This window comes from Oncorhynchus tshawytscha, linkage group LG05 (genome assembly GCF_018296145.1).
Source record: "Oncorhynchus tshawytscha isolate Ot180627B linkage group LG05, Otsh_v2.0, whole genome shotgun sequence".
NCBI classification, from domain to species: domain Eukaryota; kingdom Metazoa; phylum Chordata; class Actinopteri; order Salmoniformes; family Salmonidae; genus Oncorhynchus; species Oncorhynchus tshawytscha.
Genome location: NC_056433.1, coordinates 27,927,270 through 27,947,788, shown reverse-complemented (window position 1 = coordinate 27,947,788; position 20,519 = coordinate 27,927,270). Strand labels below are relative to the sequence as shown.

The 20,519-nt window shown below is 41.8% G+C and overlaps 1 protein-coding gene across 1 annotated transcript in view; it reads right to left on the bottom strand.

The window, feature by feature from the left end:
* Positions 1-5,066: 5,066 nt before the first annotated feature.
* nudt14 (nudix (nucleoside diphosphate linked moiety X)-type motif 14) overlaps positions 5,067-20,519 on the bottom strand; it is an 88,066-nt gene continuing 72,613 nt past the window's right edge. The window contains exon 5 of the mRNA XM_024420558.2: positions 5,067-11,016. Coding sequence (XP_024276326.1) covers positions 10,767-11,016 — 250 coding nt within the window. The 3' untranslated portion in view covers positions 5,067-10,766. The remainder of the gene's footprint in view (positions 11,017-20,519) is intronic.

Sequence of the window (20,519 nt, the reverse complement as noted above, 5' to 3'; positions counted from 1 at the left end):
TTGTAATTATGTTCCGGCCCCTTGACCATCGACTCAAGTTATGCCAAGAAACCAAGTTGTGCCAAGAGATCTGCAGGGGAAAAAAATTGAATTGAATTTTAAGGCAGCAAATTGTAAAGACTTTCACTAGGCACTCACCGTACCTTCTACATTGTGTGCTCATGTGTGTGACTCAGTTGGTTGAGCACGGCGCTTGCAATGTCATGCCACCCATTCAAAATGCTTATTCACGTTTGCAAGTCACCTTGGATAAATAGGTCTGCTTAAATGGTAGACGCTTATATGTTATTGTCCACACAGATAGGGGCATTTTGAGATACTATAAGACATGCATTCAGCCCTTCTCTATATCGAACACTTGGTTGCGTCACAATAATATATAGTCTCCCTGCACTTATTCACTTCCCTTTATGGATGTCAAAGGAAATATGGAAACTCCCTCTAGCCTGTGCCTATACCAATGCGTTCACATTTGTGGAGTAGTGAACAAGTGCACACTTTAGGAAGAAGAGATTGGGATAACTCCTTATTAATGGAAATGCCAAAAAATAGAAAGATTAGATTGCACTTTTAAGACATTCAGAATCCAGTGACGACTAAGACCACTGATTTATTACGAAGGAAAATGTAGCTACACTTCGATAATCCAAACCCTGACTGAGAAGTGCCTTGTACCACTGAGAAGTGGTCATTACGGGGAGCTGCAGCAGAGTTGGGCATTCCTCTTCGTTTTCACAATTACATTAAACTTGCTGTTGCTGTATGCAATACAAAATCACTAGTTTCCCCAATATAGAACTAAAATAAAGTTCAATGTAATTGTCAAACCGGAGAGGACTGTCCAACATTTACGACACCATAACTAATCTCTACCTCTCACCCCAGACCCAACGGTTGTTGTTAGACTTGTGACGTGCAGTTGCCGTGAGGGCATAAAGGTTGCACTTGGTTAGCTGATGCGTTCACTTGTACTACCCCCCACCCTAATCGAGTCCACTCTCTTCAAAAGTGTATGCATGACTGTCTCATGATTACTATTCCATCTTCAAAAGAAAATACCAACACAAATATTGCCATGACAATTACACTTCACTGGTGTCAAATATTTAGCATTGGACATTTGAGCGACCAAATCAAATCAAATCAAATCAAATTTTATTTGTCACATACACATGGTTAGCAGATGTTAATGCGAGTGTAGCGAAATGCTTGTGCTTCTAGTTCTGACAATACAGTAATAACGAGCAAGTAATCTAACTAACAATTCCAAAAAAAACTACTGTCATACACAGTGTAAGGGGATAAAGAATATGTACATAAGGATATATGAATGAGTGATGGTACAGAGCAGCATAGGCAAGATACAGTAGATGATATCGAGTACAGTATATACATATGAGATAAGTATGTAAACCAAGTGGCATAGTTAAAGTGGCTAGTGATACATGTATTACATAAGGATGCAGTCGATGATATAGAGTACAGTATCAACGTATGCATATGAGATGAACAATGTAGGGTAAGTAACATTATATAAGGTAGCATTGTTTAAAGTGGCTAGTGATATATTTACATCATTTCCCATCGATTCCCATGATTAAAGTGGCTGGAGTAGAGTCAGTGTCATTGACAGTGTGTTGGCAGTAGCCACTCAATGTTAGTGGTGGCTGTTTAACAGTCTGATGGCCTTGAGATAGAAGCTGTTTTTCAGTCTCTCGGTCCCAGCTTTGATGCACCTGTACTGACCTCGCCTTCTGGATGGCAGCGGGGTGAACAGGCAGTGGCTCGGGTGGTTGATGTCCTTGATGATCTTTATGGCCTTCCTGTAGCATCGGGTGGTGTAGGTGTCCTGGAGGGCAGGTAGTTTGCCCCCGGTGATGCGTTGTGCAGACCTCACTACCCTCTGGAGAGCCTTACGGTTGAGGGCGGTGCAGTTGCCATACCAGGCGGTGATACAGCCCGCCAGGATGCTCTCGATTGTGCATCTGTAGAAGTTTGTGAGTGCTTTTGGTGACAAGCCGAATTTCTTCAGCCTCCTGAGGTTGAAGAGGCGCTGCTGCGCCTTCCTCACGATGCTGTCTGTGTGAGTGGACCAATTCAGTTTGTCTGTGATGTGTATGCCGAGGAACTTAAAACTTGCTACCCTCTCCACTACTGTTCCATCGATGTGGATGGGGGTGTTCCCTCTGCTGTTTCCTGAAGTCCACAATCATCTCCTTAGTTTTGTTGACGTTGAGTGTGAGGTTATTTTCCTGACACCACACTCCGAGGGCCCTCACCTCCTCCCTGTAGGCCGTCTCGTCGTTGTTGGTAATCAAGCCTACCACTGTTGTGTCGTCCGCAAACTTGATGATTGAGTTGGAGGCGTGCATGGCCACGCAGTCGTGGGTGAACAGGGAGTACAGGAGAGGGCTCAGAACGCACCCTTGTGGGGCCCCAGTGTTGAGGATCAGCGGGGAGGAGATGTTGTTGCCTACCCTCACCACCTGGGGGCGGCCCGTCAGGAAGTCCAGTACCCAGTTGCACAGGGCGGGGTCGAGACCCAGGGTCTCGAGCTTGATGACGAGCTTGGAGGGTACTATGGTGTTGAATGCCGAGCTGTAGTCGATGAACAGCATTCTCACATAGGTATTCCTCTTGTCCAGATGGGTTAGGGCAGTGTGCAGTGTGGTTGAGATTGCATCGTCTGTGGACCTATTTGGGCGGTAAGCAAATTGGAGTGGGTCAAGGGTGTCAGGTAGGGTGGAGGTGATATGGTCCTTGACTAGTCTCTCAAAGCACTTCATGATGACGGATGTGAGTGCTACGGGGCGGTAGTCGTTTAGCTCAGTTACCTTAGCTTTCTTGGGAACAGGAACAATTGATTGATTGAATATGTCCGTAAACACACCGGCCAGCTGGTCTGCGCATGCTCTGAGGGCGCGGCTGGGGATGCCGTCTGGGCCTGCAGCCTTGCGAGGGTTAACACGTTTAAATGTCTTACTCACTTCGGCTGCAGTGAAGGAGAGACCGCATGTTTCCGTTGCAGGCCGTGTCAGTGGCACTGTATTGTCCTCAAAGCGGGCAAAAAAGTTATTTAGTCTGCCTGGGAGCAAGACATCCTGGTCCGTGACTGGGCTGGGTTTCTTCCTGTAGTCCGTGATTGACTGTAGACCCTGCCACATACCTCTTGTGTCTGAGCCGTTGAATTGAGATTCTACTTTGTCTCTGTACTGGCGCTTAGCTTGTTTGATAGCCTTGCGGAGGGAATAGCTGCACTGTTTGTATTCAGCCATGTTACCAGACACCTTGCCCTGATTAAAAGCAGTGGTTCGTGCCTTCAGTTTCACACGAATGCTGCCATCAATCCACGGTTTCTGGTTAGGGAATGTTTTAATCGTTGCTATGGGAACGACATCTTCAACGCACGTTCTAATGAACTCGCACACCGTATCAGCGTATTCGTCAATGTTGTTGTCTGACGCAATACGAAACATCTCCCAGTCCACGTGATGGAAGCAGTCTTGGAGTGTGGAGTCAGCTTGGTCGGACCAGCGTGGGAGCTTCTTGTTTTAGTTTCTGTCTGTAGGCAGGGATCAACAAAATGGAGTCGTGGTCAGCTTTTCCGAAAGGGGGGCGGGGCAGGGCCTTATATGCGTCGCGGAAGTTAGAGTAACAATGATCCAGGGTCTTTCCACCCCTGGTTGCGCAATCGATATGCTGATAAAATTTAGGGAGTCTTGTTTTCAGATTAGCCTTGTTAAAATCCCCAGCTACAATGAATGCAGCCTCCGGATAAATCGTTTCCAGTTTGCAGAGAGTTAAATAAAGTTCGTTCAGAGCCATCGATGTGTCTGCTTGGGGGATATATACGGCTGTGATTATAATCGAAGAGAATTCTCTTGGTAGATAATGCGGTCTACATTTGATTGTGGGGAATTCTAAATCAGGTGAACAGAAGGATTTGAGTTCCCGTATGTTTCTTTCATCACACCATGTCACGTTGGCCATAAGACATACGCCCCCGCCCCTCTTCTTACCAGAAAGATGTTTGTTTCTGTCGGCGCGATGCGTGGAGAAACCCGCTGGCTGCACCGCTTCGGATTGCGTCTCTCCAGTTAGCCATGTTTCCGTGAAGCAGAGAACGTTACAGTCTCTGATGTCCCTCTGGAATGCTACCCTTGCTCGGATTTCATCAACCTTGTTGTCAAGAGACTGGACATTGGCAAGAAGAATGCTAGACAACAAGGTTGATGACCAAGAGCACTTTACTACACTTCCCCTCCCCCTCACACACACACACACACGCACGCAACAAAAGGAGGAATCAGCTAGCCCTCTGTTTGAATTAAGACACAGCGTGCAATTCAGTATTGTATGAATCTATGTGAGCATTCAAGAGCCAAGGAGTGAGAGAAAGAAAATTCACCTGATCAGAGCACCTGTCTCCTACTGGACCTTCTATCACTTCTCCCTCCTTGGGTGTGGAAATGGGGCAAAAAAAACACACCTTTTTGTGTTTATCAAAAAGAAGGATGTGATGTGCTATAGGGTACAATAGTAAATTGGTAAAATGTAGATTTAAGTTGCTCTGGTAATTGATCATTAAATAAAAAACCAAGGACAACCAACGTGGCAGGGTAGCCTAGTGGTTAGAGCGTTGGACTAGTAACCGGAAGGTTGCAAGTTCAAACCCCCGAGCTGACAAGGTACAAATCTGTCGTTCTGCCCCTGAAAAGGCAGTTAACCCACTGTTCCTAGGATGTCATTGAAAATACAAATTTGTTCTTAACTGACTTGCTTAGTTAAATACATTTTAAAAACGCACCCCTTAAGTTTAGAATATTCCATTGAACATTCCACCACGATTAATATAGCAGTGCCTTGGCCCTCGTGGTTGAATTTTTTTATTATATCAGAGATACTCATGTCATCAGGTGCGGGTGGAAGGGTGTTGTGTGGGATTGTTTTTTTACAGTTTGCTTCTAGTGCATGTTACTTTTGTAAAGAGTTGTGGGAAAGAGTTCTCTTGAAGGTCTCATAGTTAGCCAGAGAAATTAAAGGACAATTGAAAAAAAAAAACTTGATTTAGGCATCAACCCTCTTTTATTTACACTTAATGCAGTTCAATGAAACAGTTAGTGCACATGCAAAATATAATATTTAAATATATATTTGCACCAAGTGCCATAAGTAGGTTTTTTTTAAATTGTGAAATATTTGAAAAAGAACAATTACGAAATCAAGTTAAACATATAAAACATGAAATATTACTCAAACAACACGGACCACAATGAATTCACTCCAAATAAAGCAGAAAAACTCTGATAAGAAACATTGACACTTAACTTTGTCGATATCCTTTCTCAGAGAATAAATTCAAAGAAAACACTAATTCCGTGTAAGACACACAAAAAAATTCACAATTGAACAAATTGCTTTGCAGTATAACCGACAATAAATGCATAAACTAAAATAAATCAGGGGCGTTAAATAGAAACTACAATTTAAACACCCTTTCTTGAGAACATAAGCAATAACTGATAGTCACAACCTCGTTGCTTGCAATGGATACTGAAAATACTCGTCAAGCATTTGAATAGTCAAAAAATGAAAAATAAATGTATTTTTTGTCTTGCTCTCATCTATCACAAAACAATATTCCATGCTCTCAGAAAGGTACCGTTAAAAAAAACAAAAAAACTGTTGCAGTTGCAATATCAAGACAGAGTACCCAAAAAAGTGGTATCAAACAAGTATGTATTGAAAGGGAGATATAAGATGCATTCTATCCCAAAGAGAACTCCACTGAAATTGACACTTCCGATATTCATGGAACGTTTGATATGTTAGTGCCTTACGGGCATGCCAGCACGCGCGAAATGCAGATTTTTTTAGTTGTTTTTTTTCTTCACATAGGCCATCGATGCTGTATGCGCTACAATGATGCAGTGTGACATGCCTACTTGCCACACGGTGATGGAGGTATAATCGTCGCATGATGTTATGGTAGTATCCAGCATTGACATGATTGAGGGACCATCAGTGCTGGCAATGTTAAGAAATTTGGACTCTTCACCAAAAAACTGTTGATGGCTTATAGGTTTCAGTTTAAGGCGCAATCTGTATGTTCTGTCTTTCAATGGTAACTTCGATTAATGATATGTACCCAACTTGGTACAACTGTCTTACTCCATCATAGCCCCAAATCTACAATTGTATTACTCCATGATGTATCATCTTTGTCGTAAACAATGCATAGCTACAAAATATTTCCTTTAATGATCATGTTGCTCTCACTGACTGTCTCTCCTTGCATCTGTAGGTCAGTCTATGAATTTCAGAGGGGTTACTTCAAAGCCCCATCCCTCACTTTTCCAAACAAAGTGACTAGAGGCTGTTAAAATTACAGATTGGGCCAGTGAAAGGGTTTGATACCTTATGACATAAGGCACCAATGTACTGCTATGTAAACTTATACAGAGTATTAGTCCTTAAAACACATATGAGTTACAGCTGCTCAAGACCATCCAAAAGGTAGGAGGTAAGCGCCAACAACAACTTTTGGTGGAGTTCTCAGTTAAGATTTTGTCTTAGCAGGGACAATGCATGGTCAATGAATCTACTAAAATCTAACTCATCTGGATTTGAATGAAGGCAGACATCAAATAAAAGATTGTCTCATAGGAACAAAGGCAGAGGGGACAGTGTGCTCAAGTCTGGGGTTATAGATTTAAAGCTGGGCTCCTTAATGGTTAAACAGTCATATCCGTTTTTGATATTACAACAACAAGAAGTCACTGCAAACAACGAACACTGTTTTCCCCTCCGGCCATCATTGCACGCACGATAGAACATCAGAATATGTACTGCATTTTTTTTAAACCACGTTGGGGCAACGCTCCTCACCTCCACTTAGGCAACAAACAATAACAACGTCCATGGATGGGACAGTGGCGGACATTGTTTCCCATACAGTGGACTCCATCTTTAGGGGAGAAACTGTAATGGTTAAGACAACTAAGTTACAATAGTTCCCTGATAACACTTTTAGCCTTCAACGCCTAACCCAATTTCACCTTATAAATATTTACCATTCAATCAGCGGCGCAAAGGAAGGACAAAACTCATACATGTTAAAGCCTTCAAGAGCGAAAGAGTAAAGAAAAATGTGTCTGTTCTGCTATTTGTATAAACTGTAAAACTATCAAGCTGACTAGCATGAGTATAGGGTCATCTTTTTTTCTCTGTAAAATAAATTCTAGCCATTCCAGAAAAAAACATTCAATCCTGATACTTGATTGACAAATGATTCCAAATAGAGGGAGGAAGAATAATTTGGGAAAACTACATGCTCAGGGGAAAGGGCCCACCTTGGCTATGGAAGACCGCAGTCCAGTCCTTTTGAGGTCAATAGGACTTTGATCAAGTCCCCCCCCTCCCTTTTCAATGTTATGGTAAGGCAAACACGCCTGGTTAAAACGATTTAACAGTTTACCTTGCTATCTAACAGCATCATCATTACTGACATACTCCATCTATCCACACACCATTATTATAGAGGTCACTCGTTTCAACGTGATATACCTGGGCTTTACTCTGATTTCCCCACAAATATTGAGTCCGAACAACGGCTGTGCTACTCACACGGCGAACAGCAGTGAACTAGAGTGTATTAGTTGCATCTCAAATCTGTCAGGAAATGTATGGTTGATGTAACAGTGCAGTAAGAGCCTTACAGATTAATTGTTCATCCGAAAGATAAACTGTGGCTTGTAACAGTTGGACCATCAAACCAGCTGGCTGGGCAAAAAAATATGTTATTTTCTGGTGTTAAACTGGTTCTCTGTCTGAGAAGACATCAGATAACAGCAATTCTATGGTGACGGAATTACGCTGAGTCTCAGCTTTCTCACTTTACAATGTATGCCAAACAAAAACTATTGATATCAAAGTAACAACACATACAACTCTATGCACAATGACTGCTTTGAATAATTTACACAGTACATTTAAAAAAATAAAATAAAAAACTGCAGATTAAAGTTTGGTAAAAGAATTACAGTAAAATCTCCCTCAGTTTTACTCGGTAACCAAAATTTGTACCTGCACAGTTCTTCCTCTAAATGGGTTTTTGTAAAATGTTCAGTGGAAATTGTTTAAAGTAGTCCTCGTGCATAGAGTTGTGTTAAACTTTGAAATCAATGGTTTTTGTTAAGTATACATTTGAAAGTAAAAATCGGAGTTATCCGTCACCATGGAATTGCCCCTAACCAAATGTAACAACTGGCTTCTTTTACAAATCTGGGAAAACGAGCCAGTCTTTACAAATGTAAACAAAGTTCATGTATAATATTTTGATGTTACATCAACTGCTAAGTTAAGACCTACGTGGCTATGGAATGATGACACCCAGAATGCAATTACAGGCCTTAGCTTAAGCTTTAGCTTAAGCTTGTGTTCAAAGTTAAACTAGGTCGCTAGCTGTACAAGTCCAAAACAAGTGAACATTTGAAAGTGACACATGCTTTTTCCTTATTCTACCAACTACTAGACCTTGCTGTTAAGCCTTCGGTAAGGAAGCCAAGATACTTATTTAAGCCAATAGTTTATTTTCAATCATTCTGAAATTGAATTATAATCGCTAACTATTTGGTTTTGATCCTTATATCACCACCGCTTCATCGATTTTTAACAACTTATTGTGGAAGGGGCCATTAATCCACACACTAATATGTTGCCAAAAGAAAGGTTTTTCATGAGAAGATGTGTCAATTCACCATTTAGGACTTTAACAGGTCATAATATTTGCAAACTATATCGAAATGTCACTACATCACCACCACACACAATGGTTAAAAAGTATATGGCTAAGACGGTGCAGAATGGTGATCCCTGAATGTTACCTCGTCAAGGGGGGGAAACTGTCTGGACCTGAGATGTTAAGCAAGTGCTTTTGAGATTGATTGTTGTCTTCATCTGTCCCAAATAGGGTTGCAAATCCCAGAACCATTCCCAGAGTTCTTAGGTTTTTCAGAAATCCCAGTTGGAGGATTCCAGTAAAACTGAAGGGAATCATCCAGGAGGGAATCCTCCAGCTGGGAATCCTCCAACCGGGTTATCTGAAAAACCTGTGAAAACCTGTATTGCAACCCTAGTTTCAAACCACCATAGACTTGGATAGCTGTTGTTGATTTCTGTGGAAATGGGGGTGTTTTGAAGAGGTCTGGCCAAAACAGGCATAGGGAAAAGAGGGGTCTGTCTAACTGTTGGGCCATGTCTCTTAGATTCACAGGTTAAAAAGCGCAACCATTTTACTTCAAGCCTCACAGACGGTGCTGGTATCAACAAAACTCTTCCGCCCCTGCCGTCAGGTTCAAAACAACAAGGGGGATCACAAAACACACTAAGGGCTCCGGGTGCTGTTCCAGGAAGCTGGGTCAAGTAGCATGCTAAACTTCCTCCTACATGTTACAAGCTAGGTTTTCAGTTTCCTAAAACAAAACTCCCATTGACCCTGCTCAAAAACACTGGCTGAGATATACATAATGCTCTTGATCTCGGCCAATATCGGTGAAGCCTTCCTGCTAACATGCAGGTATAATTGTGAGAGAAATTGTCCACCAGAGGGTTCTCACAATTTCCCAATTAATGATATAGTGGTTACTAGTGTTATCAAAATGCTCAGTATCATTATACTCAGAAGTATCATGATATTACAATACTTTCAAGTATGGTGATACTGAGTATTGTGGTGCTAGTATAGTGACAACATTAGTTACTGTAATAAATCTCCCCAGTGTAGAGGTAGGTCATATTCCCGTGGTAGTTAAAAGAAGCCTCTATCGAACGTACAACTTAATGGGACCTCATAGGAGCACACACTACTGTAGTGACACCCCTGGACTCAATGCAATGCTTACAACTTATCTAATCACCTCTGCTAACTGAAATGTTTGTTTTAAAATCAGACCATGATCAAACTACCAGCTATCAAGTATTGCTTAGAGAAGTGTTTCCCAATCCCGGTCCTGGTGGATCCAAAAGGTGAGCAGATTTGTGTTTTAGCCCAGCAACAACTCACCTGACCATGAAGCCATAATAATTAGTGGAATCAGGTATGTTAGTGCTGGGCTGGGATAAAATCGGCACCGCTCCAAGACTGGGAAACACTGGCTTCGAGGCTGAGTAGATTGTGGAGAAAATAAGCAAGGCGCGCCTGAACCAGCTGCAGTAATCGAACAGACTCAGCAACGGCCCTCGTATGTAATAAGCCCTGGCGCTGACTAAGCAACAACATTTTTGCATTCCTGGAACATGATTCAATCAACGGTAGACAAGCAGCTCCAAACGAGAGCGCTATCATGTAGCCATCTTCGTGAGATTGCACCCTGGACCTCTCAGTGAGGAAAAGGTAATACATTTACAGTGAAAACTAACAACAAAAAGTGCTGCTGGCCACCAGCATATGGCAAGTTTTAGAGGAAAAGTACTAAAGACCACGTAAAAAAAGAAAAAAGAATGAGACAAACCTCTGAAAAATAACAGTAATGAAAAAAAAAACAGTCCCCCTGGGGCCAACTTATATGGATACGGGCAAAGGCGAAGGGATTGGGAGTAGATTGAAGTTGTCTCTAACCACTGACAAAGGGTCAGATTTTTTTTCTCCATCCCCTAATTGTATAGATTAGGCCTAGGGGTTAGGGTCATTGATCCCAGATCTGTGGTTAACTGCAACTTCCACCTCAGGCTAAAGGGGGCAGGGAAGGGGACAGGTGTTGGGTGGGTTAAACGTTGGTGGAGATCTTGTACTTGGGCGACATGTTGTTGTGGAACCAGATGAAACTGAAGATGACGCCCATGGTCTTGGGGATGCTCTCATCATAGGCAAAGGTCATGGCCTCGTGGAGGGGTACCTTCACCACCTCGATCAATTCGCCCTCCTGTGGCTCGCCGCCGCCCTCACCCACACAGTTCTCATCCGACACCTCGGCGTAGAACATGGTCTGCTTGGCACCCGTCACGCCAACACCGGACCTGCCGAGAGAGGTTACACACACACACAGTCAAAGGACCGTAAGTCTATTTGCGCCAGGTTAGCATTTCACACAGAAATGCGAAACAGAGTGAAGTATGCACAGCTAGGTCACTAGCTCTTCCGACAGCAATAACCCTACAACTAAATGTTTTTTCTTACCACGGCTGTTTCAGCCTCCAGTATTTATGCTGCAGTAGTTTGTGTGTCGGGGGGCTAGGGTCAGTTTGTTATATCTGGAGTACTTCTCCTGTCCTATTCGGTGTCCAGTGTGAATCTAAGTGTGCGTTCTCTAATTCTCTCCTTCTCTCTTTCTTCCTCTCTCTCGGAGGACCTGAGCCCTAGGACCATGCCCCAGGACTACCTGACATGATGACTCCTTGCTGTCCCCAGTCCACCTGACTGTGCTGCTGCTCCAGTTTCAACTGTTCTGCTTTATTATTATTATTATTATTCGACCATGCTGGTCATTTATGAACATTTGAACATCTTGGCCATGTTCTGTTATAATCTCCACCTGGCACAGCCAGAAGAGGACTGGCCACCCCACATAGCCTGGTTCCTCTCTAGGTTTCTTCCTAGGTTTTGGCCTTTCTAGGGAGTTTTTCCTAGCCACCGTGCTTCTACACCTGCATTGCTTGCTGTTTGGGGTTTTAGGCTGGGTTTCTGTACAGCACTTTGAGATATCAGCTGATGTACGAAGGGCTATATAAATACATTTGATTTGATTCTGTATAAAAATGACCCCTACTATGCTAATTCCTACTTCACATACTCCCCCCCAGTCTTAGTTTGATAGCTAGTAGTTTGATCATGGTCTGATTTAGAAACAAATCAACATTTCAGTTAGCAGAGACGATTAGACAAGTTGTAAGCATTGCATTCTTGAACTTGTGAACGGTCATGTCCCTTAATTATAAACTTGTATGGGATCCGTAAATATGAATGCTAAATTATAAGCCTAGTTTAGCCAAGGAGAAAGCACTGCGCTATATAGGGAGAAAGACAGAGTCCTTCCTGGCTAGCCATGATTGGCTGAGATAATGGCGGGGATGGACATGAGTTGTCGGTCATGTCTACAACTCCACATGTCACAGGCTTCTGTTGCTCTACTGGCATTGACACTTTATATTGACACCATTTACATTTTTAAATATTGACACTGCGCTGTTGAGGAAGTAAGCATTTCACTGTAACGTTTACACCTGCTGTATCCTGGTCATGCGAACAAATAAACATTTTCATTTCATATACAGAGTGTGTTTACCAGAGACAATAATGTGAAGAAAAACATGACCTGCACCAAAGCTAGGTTAAAGGCTCAGGACTATATAAAGTGTATTTTACCTGGAGGTATTCCTTATTGTAGGCTACTACTTTAAATCTTGAAATATTTTGGTTGTTTTCTACACTACCACACTCTTCCTCTGTTTAGCATATTGTCATAGACAGTCATGTTTTACATGTGAATTCTTAAAAAGATGAGAACTAACGGCATCCGCATGTTTCCCCATCCGAAACGGTTTGCGCATATATGACCACATGTGTTTGTTTTAGTCTTCTGGAAGGTTTTTTTTCTGGCTGTTCATGCACACAACATTTCTCCCCGAGAAAACCTGATATTTGGAAGCAGAAGTCCACGCCCCTTCATCGGTGGTTGGTCAACAGTAGGGATTCTGCAATGTAGTGTTTGTTGTCATTCAACGATAGACAACTTGTTTTCATGCACATTTTCTCACTGGAGAAATAGTGCACCAAATATCTTAGATTTAAAATGTTGCATCCGAGACCACCTCGGCAAAAACGTAAAAAATAATGACTGATTTGTTGAGTTCCCTTATTAATTCTGACGATTTTGAGGAAATATATACTGGCTACGGCATCAAGATGGGCAAACAGCACTATTAATGCCTTTTTCTTGTTTTTCAAGCGAGGGTCTTTATACTTCATTCTAAGAAGATAGTCTCTCTCTCCAAAAAAATTCTGGTTGGTTTTTCTTTGGATTTTCTCCTACCATATCGTGTTAAATTCTCCCACATTATTTTAACATTTCTACAAACTTCAAAGTGTTTTCTTAAAAGGTGTGAATGATGCGAAATGGGTGTAAACAAAGAGCTCTCTAGCAAGTGTGAAATCACCGCAAACATCTTTTAAGGGCTTTTCCTCAAAACTGTGTTTACAAGTATATAAACTTTCAATGCAGCATAGCTTCCCAATGTTACACCAATTGTAATGTATGATATAGATATACCATTACAAAGCTCTGGAACTGAACTTCACATTTTTTTAAATTATTTTTATTAAATAAGCTCACATATAGGTGTGCAGACCATTGAACCCTTTTAACCTTGACAAACATTCAACCTGAATGTGATCAGGATGGCACAGGAAAAAATATTATACGGGTTTAGGGGTAATTCAATCTCCATAACACTTAAACAGAGAATGGTTTCACCATAGCAAGAAAAATCACATCCTTGGAATAAAATAAAATGTGTAAAATATTTATTAAAGCAGTGTTACAAAAAGAAGTGTTACAATGTTAATTTTACTACTCTGGAATCAATTGTCCCAGCTTACGGCTGAGACGTCACACACAGACACCATTCGTTTGTCTGGCTCTTGTTTTGCCACTATGGAAGAATTCAAACATCCATTGTTAGCCAGTCGTGAACCCAAAGGGGCTGGGGCCTGTGGGCGCCTGTCACCATGGAAGCACCCAGAGCACAGTGTTTCCAAGCTAAGTACTTTTGTCATGGCACTCCCTCATAGGGGGCCATGGGGTTTAGCCATGGGGGTTAAGACGATACCCATCTAATAAGACGGGAAGAAACCTACACATAACAATGCCGATAAACACACCACAACAAGTGGTGGAGCTGGTGGGGTCAAATCAAAAGGCATGTTAGAAGAACGGAAGTCTTCACTCTAGAGGTGGAGGGAACATAGGTAGGGAGGGGGGAGGTGCGGTTCCGTATGTTTTCCGCTGCAGTGTTCTACAGTGTCAGAGAACAGACCGTCATTTGTAATTGTTTGATGGATGGATAGTTGGTACTCCAAAAGGCCCTGGATACAATCTCCTTTTCCTGTTAGTCTTACCTATATGAATAAATGAAACTACAACACTACCATACAAACAATACAACTGAGTGGATTGTTTTTTATAAACTAAGCTTTATATCACTTTATGAACAAGCTGGTGATGGCTCAAACATGCAGTTAAGGTCAAATAGCTGGTTAAGGTTGGTGCTAATGTAGTGTGTTGTAAATGTCGGTTAATGAAAAGCGCACTACAAATAAAAAATGTATTAAGGATCAATGCAGTCTTTTTAATTGTATTTTTAAAATCCTCACCGTATGTCTAATAGAGCACTGTGTATTTAATGAAAATAACTCCAAATATAGTTATCATTTTTCCCTGAGCCTCCTTTTTCCATTAAAATACTCAGTCTGATCGTTACTTGTTTGTTGATATTTTTCTTAAACTGCATTGTTCGTTAAGGGCTTGTAAGTAAGCATTTCACTGTAAGGTCTACACTCGTTGTATTCGGCGCATGTGACAAATAGAATTAGATTTGGGCGTGTTGATACAAATTTTTATACACTTACATACACAGCCCTGATTGGCAGACAGGATCATCTAGACCCCTCAAACTCAACTCTGGATCTTGAAGCCAGTTCCACAGGGTACACTGGGTGGGTGCAATTAATTATCAGGTAGAATTAAAAAACCAGCAGGCTCCGGACCTCGTAGGGTAAGAGTTGAATACCCCTGGTCTAGACTCTAGAGTAGGACTGAGAAACTCCGAGGGCCTGATTGGTGTCACACTTACTCCATCCCTAGCAAATACAGCTGATTAATCAAATTGCATTGAAGATCATGATTAGGTGATTATTGGAGTCAGGTGTATTACCTAGGGCAAAACTATGACATCAGGCCCTCGAGGACTGGAATTGAACACCCCTGCTCTAGAGAGTACCATGTGTACCCTTTCAAAGTAAGAGGACACATATGCAAATAAAAGATGACTGGTCATTGCTCAGAATAATCAGATCAGACTGTGTTGTCATGCTGTGGGCTAAAAAAACTCCATCCCACCTGAAGAGGCTGAAATTCCAGGCAAAAAAAGTACAATTAAAGCTTACACTAAAAGGGTATTCTCATAATTTTCACAATTTCATTGTTAATTTCAACCTCAGTGTGGAAATATCATACAAAAACAGGAAAATCACATTTCACTGGACTGCTCCTTTAAATGAGTCAACATAGAGCAAGTCACCACTTGTACCGCGATAAACAACGGCGAAGTGGAAGGAGATAAAAGTGTAAACGAACACCATTGTCATTGATGCAGAATAGCCATGTTACAGATGCAGATACGACTTCAGCAAGTTATGTTGCCGTAGATCGTGGGTGGACAGGGAAATGCAAGCAAATGCTCATGCAAATACAGTCGTATGAGAAAGTTTGGGCACCCCTCTGAGGCTGCATAATAATTTACTCTGTCGTCACAGAAAATGATCACAGTGGCATGCCATTCATTTTCTAATAAAAGCTGAGTACTGGGGTATTGTCCAGACAAAGATTTTTAGTGTAGCAATATTAAGTTGTATGAAATTAAATCAGATGTGAAAAATAGGCTATGCAAAAATGTGGGCACCCTCGTCATTCTGTTGATTTGAATACCTGTAACTACTTAGCACTGATTAATTGGAACACACAATTGGTTTGGTGATCTCATTAAGCCTTAGACTTCATAGACAAGTGCATCCAATCATGAGAAAAAGTATTTAAGGTGGCCAATTGCAAGTTGTTATTCTCTTTGAATCTCCTCTGAAAAGTGGCAACATGGGGGCCTCAAAACAACTCTCAAATGACCTGAAAACAAAAATTGTTCAACATTATGGTTTAGAGGAAGGCTACAAAAAGCTATTGCTGAGATTTAAGCTATCAGTGTCCACTATGAGGAACATAATGAGGAAATGGAAGACCACAGGCACAGTTCTTGTTAAGGCCAGAAGTGGCAGGCCAAGTAAAATATCGGAGAGGCAAAGGCGAAGGATGGTGAGAACGGTCCAAAAACATTCCACAAACCACCTCCAAAGACCTACAACATCATCTTGCTGCAGATGGTGTTACTGTGCATCTTTCAACAATTCAGCGCACTTTGCACAAGGAGAAACTGTATGGGAGAGTGATGCGGAAGAAGCCTTTTCTGCACACACACCACAAACAGAGTCACTTGAGGTATGCAAACGCACATTTGGACAAGCCAGCTTCATTTTGGAATAAGGTGCTGTGGACTGATGAAACAAAGACTGAGTTATTTGGTTATAACAATGGACGTTATGCATGGTGGCAAAAGAACACAGCGTTCCAAGAAAAACACTTGCTACCCACAGTAAAATTTGGTGGGGGTTCCATCATGCTGTGGGGCTGTGTGGCCAGTCCTGTTACTGGGAATCTTGTTCAAGTTGAGGGTTGCATGGATTCCACTCAATATCAGCAGATTCTTGTGAATAATGTTGAAGAATCAGTCACAAAGTTGAAGTTACGCCGGGGCCGAATATTTCAACAAGACAACGACCCAAAACACTGCTCAAAATCTACCCGGGCATTTATGCAGAGGAACAAGTACAATGTTCTGGAATGGCCATCCCAGTCCCCAGACCTGAATATCATTGAGAATCTGTGGGATGATTTGAAGCGGGCTGTCCATGCTCGGCAACCATCAAACCTAACTGAACTGGAGATGTTTTGTACGGAGGAATGGTCCAAAATACCTTCATCCAGACACTCAGAGGCTATGGGAAGTGTCTAGAGGCTGTTATTTTAGCAAAAGGAGGCTCTGCTAAATAATGTGATTTTTCTATTGGGGTGCCCAAATTTATGCACCTGTCTAATTTTGTTTTGATGCATATTCCACATTTTCTGTTAACCCAATAAAACTAATTTCACTACTGAAATATTACTATGTCCCATCAGTTATTTGATAGATCAAAATTAAATTGATGATCCAAACACCCAATTATTTATAAATGGAAATCATAGAAATTGTCAGGGGTGCCCAAACCTTTTCATACGACTGTATCAAGGAGAAAGCTGGTCTGTCCTTTAAACTCGATGTGAACACCAAGGTTCCTGTCGTTCTGGTTTTTTTTGTGGGGGGGGTGGTGAAGAGTCACTCTCCTTACGTATTTTAGGTGCTATATTGACAGATAAATGTGAAACTAAGTGGGAGATGGGAGAGGAGAGACAGTCCGAAGGGAGCACACAGGGATTGAACATTGTCTCCAGAGGGGAGCCACACATGCATGGAGCCAAGAGTGTTACCAACTGACCAAGGTTCCTCACCCCATGGCTCAGTTGATTGGATCGAGGTGCTTAAGCCGGGGTGGCGCCAGTGAATTGTTAGGGTGCGTTCACAACGAGCAACGCAGGGTAAAATGACAGCGCCAACTCAATGTACTTAAATGGGAAGGTGTGTTGGAATGGTGAAGGGGTAGGGTCTTGCTTGCATGAGATTGCGCTAAACGCACATCAAACTCCGCATCAAATTACACATGGCACATACTCCTCCACCAGCTCTGCATGCGACTGCGTCGCCAGTGTGAATGCGCCCTTACCCAAGATTGAGCTTCTCGGTTAGTCATATATTTGTCTATTGTGAAGAAAATTTGCCACGGAACACCTGAATGCATGCATGACTCCTTTCTACGCGCACCAAAATTACAATCTATTTCTCTGAATTGCCCCGTGAAAGCCAAACACTATGATGGCATTTTATAACTGAGCTAGTCATGTTGGCAAAAGAACAAGCTTTCAAATTATGGGCACCTGACAGTAATGGTGTGATGGCAGGGATAGAGGGCTGTGTTTCAAACAAAACAACTACAAGTGTGCTTGCTCTAGTCCCTCAACAGTACAGTTAGGAATGCTCAAAAAAGTATCTTATAGTTGAAATCATAAAAGGAACTGTGCACACTTTGGAGAGGTGTGTGGCCAATTGGAGGCATCAGTTAGTTCTTGGTCTTATGTTGCATCTACTACGCATTTTTCAGGAATATTCTTATCATGTTACTGAATGTATCAAGAGTATTTTCAGATTTCGTTATCAACAAATAGAGTGAAAAGTACAGAATATAAAATGCACATAAGATCTAAAGTGCAATGGATTCAGTATTAAGTCAGGTGAACAGCAGTGTCCTCAACTTTGGTCTAATAACTTTTTCATCACCAAACTGTTCATTTTCAATTGCTACCATGCGTATGCATTTTTCATAGGCCAATTCGCACAAATGTAAAGGGTTACTGAGGGTCCTTTGGTCGTACCAGAAGGGGTGCCTTCGCTCACGTAAAATAAAGATTTTGAATGTCATATAATTTTTGGGCATCTCTGAGAGATGTTCTATAGATCCGGGGTCAATTCATGTTTATCTGAGCTCTTGCCGTTCACGCAGGCAGAACTACAACCGGTCTGACATTGCATTGTGATGAAGCCACTCTCACTATACTGGAAGTTAATAGGAAGATTACTTTTAGATTGTGAAAACTGTCATACTGTATGTCATATTTCTGGCCAATGTCATAACGCAGGAGGTTGTCGGCTCTCGAATGAACCATTGATCATATTTTTGCAATATTTCTACCTCGCAAAATTTGTAATTTAACAGAGGGTCTACCACATTTCTCCTATTTGTCGGTCTTCAGTCCAGGGTGTAAAATGCATGGTGCCGTTGCAAATGTCAGACAACTCTGTGAAGCACACAATCTGCAGGTTGAACATGGCGAGATTGTAGACTCCTAAATTGATAGTTGTACAACCACCTAAACAAACTGCATTAACTAGCTACTTTACATGATGATATTGACTTTGGCATTATTGTGTGTAGCTACGTTTTCTAGCTCCTTATCTAGCTAGCCAGCCAGCCCATAGAGAGCATTGCGGGTTTTGTAGTCGACTTGAGTGAGCTGCAACAGATTTCCACACCAATTCTCCAGTTGCAACCAACCTTATTATAACAACAAAATTAAACATTTGTAGCTTCCCATAATAAGTTGGGTGAATTTTGGCCTTACTTATGATGCCATCTATTTTGTGAAGTGCACCAGTCCCTCCTGCAGCAAAGCACCCCCACAACATGATGCTGCCACCCCCATGCGTCACGGTTGGGATGGTGTTCTTTGGCTTGTAAGCCTCCCTCTTTTTCCTCCAATCATAACGATGTTCATTATGGCCAAACAGTTCTATTTTTGTTTCATCAGACCAGAGGACATTTCTCCAAAAAGTACGATCTTTGTCCCCATGTGCGGTTGTAACCGGAGTCCGGCTTTTTTACGGCGGTTTTGGAGCAGTGGTTTCTTCCTTGCTGAGCGGCCTTTCAGGTTATGTCGAAATAGGACTTGTTTTACTGTGGATATAGATACTTATGTACCGGTTTCCTCCAGCATCTTCACAAGGTCCTTTGCAGTTGTTCTGGGATTGATTTTCGCTTTTTCGTACAAAAGTACGTTCTTCTCTAGGAGATAGAACGCATCTCCTTCCTGGGCAGTATGACGGCTATGTGGTCCCATGGTGTTTATACATGCGTACTATTGTTTGTACAGATGAATGTGGTACCTTCAGGCATTTGGAAATTGCTCCCAAGGATGAACCAGACTTGTGGAGGTCTACAATTTTTGTCTGAGGTCTTGGCTGATTTCTTTTGATTTTCCCATGATGTCAAGCAAAGAGGCACTGAGTTTGAAGGCAGGCCTTGAAATACATCCGTAGATACACCTCCAATTGACTCAAATGATGTCAATTAGCCTATCAAATTTCTAAAGCCATTACATAATTTTCTGGAATTTTCCAAGCTGTTTAAAGGCACAGTCAACTTAGTGTATTGTAAACTTCTGACCCACAGGAATTGTGATAGTGAATTATAAGTGAAATAATCTGTAAACAATTGTTGGGAAAATTACTTGTGTCATGCACAAAGTAGATGTCCTAACCGACTTGCCAAAACTATAGTTTGTTAACAAGAAACTTGTGGAGTGGTTGAAAAACGAGATTTAAATGACACCAAACCTAAGTGTATGTAAACTTCGACTTCAACTGTATGTTGCATAGCCGTATATGTTGCATAGGCGTATAACTGTATGTTGCATGTATACATGTGCATGCTCGTATGCATATGTGTGTGCTCGTATGCGCCTGTATGAAGCAATGGGTGTGTTGAGCCGTGTAGGATGAACACGGCCCTAGACGCTGATCTTGGCTCAGTTTTGCATCTTCCTCACTAACGGTTAACCTCTCTAGGCTAGGTGGTGGTATTTTCACCTCTGGATGAAAAGCGTGCCCAAAGTAAACTGCCTGCTACTCAGGGCCAGAAGCTAGGATATGCATATTATTAGTAGATTTGGATAGAAAACACTCTGAATGATGTCTGAGTATAACAGAACTTATTTGGCAGGCGATACCCCAAAAACAAACCATCCTGGAAAATGTTTTTTTTGAGGTGA